General features: G+C 44.3%; 1 protein-coding gene across 4 annotated transcripts; it reads right to left on the minus strand.

Moving 5' to 3' along the window:
• Window positions 1-1061: 1061 nt before the first annotated feature.
• RN-tre (USP6 N-terminal like RN-tre) lies at window positions 1062-6609 on the minus strand. 4 transcript variants are annotated; one of them, XM_025304134.1, is made up of 9 exons: window positions 6499-6608; window positions 6063-6415; window positions 5594-5830; window positions 5191-5514; window positions 4917-5104; window positions 4387-4547; window positions 3921-4241; window positions 3560-3695; window positions 1757-2181 (listed from the first exon to the last, which is right to left on the minus strand). In XM_025304134.1, exons 3-9 carry the CDS (start codon window positions 5743-5745, stop codon window positions 1757-1759), a joined length of 1707 nt encoding a protein of 568 aa, XP_025159919.1. In that variant the 5' UTR covers window positions 5746-5830; window positions 6063-6415; window positions 6499-6608. The 4 variants fall into 4 exon arrangements, with proteins under 4 accessions (XP_011140555.1, XP_025159919.1, XP_011140557.1 ...); XM_011142253.3 differs by having other exon boundaries at window positions 1062-2181; window positions 6063-6608; XM_011142255.3 differs by having other exon boundaries at window positions 6236-6609.
• Between the last annotated feature and the right edge of the window lie 155 nt (window positions 6610-6764).

The raw sequence follows: 6764 nt of genomic DNA on the forward strand, positions 1-6764 counted from the left end.
CGATGAAAATATGGTCTGAGTAAATTTGCATTTAAATACTAAGGTATAGTTGCTCAGAAGATGATCTCGCACAAGCTGCGTCATTGGACTCTCCTCAGATTCACTAGAACGAAGAAACAAACGACATACCCTGACCGAAAATTCTAACGACGAAACGCGCCGTATCCAGAGACAAATTTCGCCGTTCTACCTTCTCGCGTAGTAAGATGAGATTCGGTTTTTCTGAGTCGGTTTCCGGACAGTTTAGTCACAATTATGCATATAAATTATCCGTTTGTTTACTTATCGGGGTATCCTTACGTGTCTACATGGATTCTCCGCGGTAGACAAGCGTGAAAAATGAATTTGTCTCTAGATACATATTTCTGTGTACTTTATGTGCACAGTTGTGTTCTTTATGTACAACGTGATTCTCTACCTTAGATCTTTAATAATCCAATCTTATCTAACGACGTTATTTCGGTTCAGTAGAGAGACACATCGTCTTATTTAACAGGATGCTCTTTTTCTCGCGGAAATCGAAGAGGCAAAACAGATCACGACGATTGCATGTCACAAACACGATGATTATTCGGCTATTATGAACGAACGTAAATTAGGCCGCGACACACACATTTTGCTCTTGTTTCGACTTTCTTAAATCAAAATACAATACGCGTCTATCGTATTTGAATGCTTTTAAATCTCAATGAAACCGTTTGAAATTTATACACATATAATAACAAATTTCTTAGAGAGATCTCTTTTGTGATTTTTGTTTTCTTGTAAGCCGGAGAGTAATTAACTTCCTTTTCTTTTTTCGATATATTCTACAATTTAAATATAATTAATTCTCTCCTACAACTTTACAACTCTTCGCGAATCGAAATGTAATTTTATAGAGAGATAACGGGTATTTAAAGATTACATCGTATAGTATGTACGATTACATTTTAAATGGTACATCGTATTCATCTTCTTTTGTCTCGCCTCGCCTCTAAATATCAACTTCTCGCAATTGACGCTTTCTATAAAGAAATCTCTAGAGATTTAACGCGATAGATCTCATATTTGTCATTGTTCCGTCAATCGTGTACACACGACCTACGTATTCGTGTACACGCACGATGTACATTTACAGAATGTGCCGGGAGTCACGCTCAAGTCTCTCCGAGAGAATTGTTTTGTGAATCAAGGCCGTTCGTCCGTCCGGACATCTGATTTTTTTTATTTTTCGTGTCAATTTGTTGTGACTGACACACGAATGAAGAAAAAAAAAGGTCTTAAATATTTTTACATCAGAATACTATTTTCAAATACCATTCTTAACGATGGCAATGTCGAAACGTAATGCCGTTAAAAAAAAAAATTTCTACAAAAAAGCAAAACGTATTTATCTCAAATTATACATCATCTGAACTCAAACTTTCTCTTTCTGATCCTGAATAAATTCTCAGCTGATTAAACCGTACAACTGACCTTCCGTGAGAGACTTGAAAAATTCCACCGAATCGACGATCCGGCTTCGTTATTTCTACTTTATACAACACAACTTGCGCCGAAATTTGGCGATAATTTATAGAAACCAACGGAATCACGGGATGGAACCCCCGGTCGATCTTCACGGTCTTGGAGAAGCGCAACTTCCAGGACGCCCCGTTCACGTACACCGAAGATCACCAACTCACGACTTATATTCGAACTTCACAGTCTCGACCTGTCCGACAAGCAATCTCCGTGCCACGTTCTTCCCGGCGATCAACTCACTCGTGGCCTGTTACTTCAAGTCCAGCTCTACCTCCGGACTTTCCAACGAGAACGGCTTCAAGTTCTCCACAATCGGGGTCTTGTCCGGGTCGACGCGGATGCGGATCTTGTTAGTGTCAAGCGAGCGTGGCAACGTACGCGGCAAGTCGTCTTTAAACGAAGCCGCCGGCGAAGCGTACGGCACGTAGATGCGAACCACGTCCGGACTGGGCTGATGCGGCGTCGCTCGCGGCGTCGGCAAACCGCCGCTGCCCGAGCTCGCGTTCGAGATGTTGCTCTGCGTGTCGAGACTGTTGTCGAGCGCCTGGGAGCGTGTCGCCGAACTGAAGACCGACAGATCCGCCGTTGACGTCACCGACGTCTCAGCCAGCGAACGACGGGAGCCGTTGGGAGACGCGCCGTCGTCCATACTCGGATCGAACGAGAATTTACTCCCTGCGGACACAGACAAGCTTATATTAGTTCCCATGCGAGTCTAAAGAACCGGTCGACGCGGGTGGATACGGAGGATCCAGTGAGTGTTTACTAAAACATAAAGCAGGAAGTCCTCGTCCTATTTTGCGCTTTGAAATCGCTTTCTTTAAGCGTTAAAGATAAGACATGATAATATAACAATGTGTTGATGTGATATTACGATGATTAGTTAGATGAAATATATATGCATTATTTGATCGAACACAAAGATGTTTAACATGTAACGTTTAACATGTTTAAGCATTTCACTTTTAGGTGAAGGAGAGAATGAAAAAAAACTAAACAAGTGTTTCACGCATAGAACTGCGAGATTTTAGAGAAAAAAATCAATTTCGAACGTTAAAAGCAAAAGAGATGATGGATAGTGGGAGATGGATAGCTTAGTAAGAAACGTGTATACGTTTTTACGATAAAATCATTTGTTTTCGTTAGTTTTATCACTTATTTACGCAACGTCCGGAAAGACGTGGTCGACGATAAAGTCGAACAGGACGTGTTATCTCAGTTTCGCGCGGAAGAAATTAATCATACAGAAGTGACAGAGCGGGTTGCGCTAAATCATACAAGGCTTGGCTTGGTCGATTTTGCAACATTTATTGAATATAAACATACGAATGCAGAAATGAGGAGAAATTCATCGTAGAGACTCGGCGGATGCTCCCTTCGCGAAAGACGCATCTGGCGAAGTGTGCGCGCGCCCGCGCGCGTGACGCCTCCGAGAACCATCACTTCGAAGTACTAAATACTTTTTCACGGTCCAGAGCACAATCGCAGCCTGGACACCGCCGAGAACGCTATTTTAAAAAAATATCCACCGGTACTCACGCGCCAAGGGCGCATTCCCATACATGGGACGCAGCCCTCTTTTACTTGTTATCGTACATGATAATAATTTTAGAAGCCTACGTGCTACCTTATTGAACATATTACCTCACTAAGAACATGTTTTTACGCTCTTTTATATCTGGTAAAGGCCTTTCTAGGAAAATGAGCTCCCCTACGGACCTACGTTCGACACATGGAGTGTCATTGAGCAAAAACAGGCAAGTTCATCGCGAGACAATCACATACAATCCCCTCCCCCCCCCTCTCTCTCTCTCTCTCTCTCTCTCTCTCTCTCTCTCTCTCTCTCTCTCTCTCTCTCTCTCTCTCTCTCTCTCTCTCTCTCTCTCTCTCGCTTATAGTCTAGTATTATAGATAATCTTTGTCCAAATGTCCGAATCACCGTCGGTGTCGCTTACGGCATCGTCGTCCTCGGCATCGTCGTTGCTACGTTCGCCGCGCGACATACTGTCCGTGCTAGTGTCATGTAACGTTTCGTGGCTAACTCTAAACTCACCGCCAAGGCCGCTGGTCGGCTCGACGGGCGTAGTGCTCTCCCTGCCGTCGTCGATCAACGCCATGTCCCTGCGCTGCGCCACGGACTCTCGCATTACATGCTGAGCCTCGCTAAACTCCTCGCTCCGCCTCCCAACCTGACGAACGAAACGGATACACTCTTATCACGTCTGGCAAAATTATGATCGGAAGGAGAGTATCGTGATTCAGGAATGCGCGAGTTCTCCATCGTATGGTTGGTATAATAACGCGATAAGATGCGTCGAGGATTGTAACCAGTACTCCGCGACTAATACATGCTTCTGCATGTATTCTGCATGTACATAATATATGCTTCTGCTTTCAGCGCGCAAATGTTTCACCTTGCTGGTAAAAGAAGGTTCCTTAAAAGTGCCGAATGGAAAACGCGGCAGCTCGTGTGGCAACGGCGGTCCCGGGTAGTCTAATTTGGCACGCTTCAGCTCCTCCATACTGCGCTCCATCATATTGATCACGGCATCGTCGTCGAAGTAGAAATCTTTCTCCAGCTTGTTCTGCAGATAGTTGCAGAATTCGTCGAGGCTCTCCATCGGCATCAGAAAGCGCTTGTGCAGCTTCATCACGGAATATGCCATGGCTGGCAGTATACGATCACCGTCCAACAGGAAGATGTCCCAAATACGGAGACCAAGACTAACGGGAGTCTGCGGGCGACAACGTGATCAGTATCGAGAGAATTCGCATCGTCAAAAGGACTGTCGTCCGCAGGAAGGAACGAGATACGAGATATAAAGGAAAAATTATGTTGAGAGAAAAAAAAAAGAGAGAAAGAAATGACGGAGGACTTACTCTCTCTTGAAAAACAACGAAGAACCATTTCAACGCATACAATATAGAGTCGCAGCCGCACTTATCCAGCTTCCGTTTCAGCTTCGGCAGAAATTTATTCATTATTTTGTCATGATGTTCTATGAATCGGTTCAATTTCGGGAAACCGTCCACGTAGAAACCTACAATAAGAGTACGTATTACTGCGCGCGCAAATACATACGCTCGATACGCTAAATGTCAATATCGCCCGGAAGTTTGTAAACATGCTTATGATTTGACCTTTCACATTCAAGCGGTTACATTGTGCATGCATTTTTTCTCTGGCCGTGTGATAAATTTATACGGGAACATTGAATGAATCTTTGTCATCGATAATCTTTCATTCTCGCAACTTTTTTACAAAATTAGACACAATAACTCGATCGGCAATTAGATCGATGTCCCTCTCTTTGGTGTGAGAACAATAATAATGTACGATAGTAATGCCGCCAGTGAAAGCAGTAAATATGTTGCTCAAGAACTATCTTGTATTTGAGAAAAAGCCCGACCGTGCATGCTATATTTTTTGTCGGCGAGTAACACAGAAAGGCCCCAAAACGCGTCTTCCTCGTCCATGTAGAGCAGCAGCAGACCAGCCAGCACGGACATTCCTTGACAATATCCTACCTCCATGTTGTACATACTGTAGGCAGCCAATACATAGAACATAGACTTCTGTTTTATGCTGTATCTCTCCCTGAAAAGATAATGGCAAGTATATCAACATCATATATACATAACACTTGCTGATAAAGTATAACTTATATCTATCTGTATATATACCTATAGTTAATGTGATCTCTGTATTGTCTTGCAACATCAGCATCAATCTGTCTTATCTCTGTGGACCATTGACGGGCCAACTGCAGCATCTCTTCATACTTGCCCGCTTGCTCCTTCTTCAAATTCTTAATACCCAGAAGGAGAATCCATACTTGACCACGAAATCTGTTAGGGATCCCTTTGTATATCCTACGCCGCAGCTTTTCCTTGGTTGAGGCACTGTCCCATTGCTTTGTCATCTTCTCCCATTTCTTTAGTCTCTCCATCTCTACGTGGTGTAACTTAATTTCATATGAATCCGGCTTCTGTGGTAATCTCTTATCACTACAACAGGAAAGAAAATCATTGGTACATATATCGTAGCTCGATATTATTACAATTCCAAATGAATATGAATACATACTGTATAAATCCATATCTGTCTGTAGTGTGATAGACCTCATAGCCAGGATCCTCCCAGGGATCAATCTCAGCACCTTCCCTACCGCGGTCATAGCAGCTGAAAATCCTATCGCGCTCTGCGGCAGATCGTTTCAACAGTTCTTCTTCATTCATCCCACGTGACAGTGCGCGGCTACACTTACAAGCATGCCGTTTTGTTAATGAACCTCTCTACCTGCATCCAAGCACGTTGCTGCATCTGCAAACATAAAAAGAGACTCGTGTATATCTCACAGGTGAAGACAACCTGGTGAAGACCCTACGCGAATGCCTCAGATAAGCAGGACCAAGTGACTCATTTCAAACAATAAAGAGCAATAGACCGCACAGTTGAGCTAAAGACGTATTCGCGCGTTTGAAATTGTCAAACGTGTCGGGAGACACGTTCCGTTACAAGGATACGCGGTATAATGAAGCAATGTTGCAATTACGTGTGTCCTCTCAGCATTCGCGCCGCCCGGAGCCTAACAGATTTCGTCGTTAAATCATGAAACCCAAAGCGCAAGTCGACTGGCAGGCACAACGCGGCGGAACACACATACACTCAACACGCGATAGAGAGATCGAGAGTACTCGCGATGGATTTATCCGGTTCCTTACTGACTAGGTGCAGGCGATACACGCGACACAACATTTGAACTCCTTGGCCGCTCTCGCCTCTGCTCCTCCTCTAGGATCCACAGAAGGACACCGCGAGAGCCTTCCGATGCGAGCCTGGCGTGCTCTCGCGGCGCTATCGCGGTTTAAATTCGCCAACATGCACGGGCTCAAGGTTCCGTAATTACTGGCGAAAAGATTACGAAAAGTCAAAATCCCAGCCGTTCAGCCCCCGAGTAGCGTAGATGAGAACACAAAAAATCCTTTGACCTGGGTCCTTTGACCACGGGGTTGTGCTTTCTGCCAGGCAGAAAAAAATCGTCGCGTCCGTCGTTGAATTTTGCTACTGCGAAGATGTAGATCCGATTAACCAGTCGTTGACCAACATCACTAGGTTGGTTTCTCGTCGAGGTGGCGCCTCATAGCAGCGACTTTGGAATTACGCTTGAAATAAGAGCCGAGATTCGAAATAACCGTTAAAACAATATTTAGTAGTTTGGAATCTTGGCAAAGGTATGTCGGGTGGACTCTTCTTC

Source organism: Harpegnathos saltator, unplaced genomic scaffold (genome assembly GCF_003227715.2).
Source record: "Harpegnathos saltator strain DR-91 unplaced genomic scaffold, Hsal_v8.6 scaffold59, whole genome shotgun sequence".
NCBI lineage: Eukaryota > Metazoa > Arthropoda > Insecta > Hymenoptera > Formicidae > Harpegnathos > Harpegnathos saltator.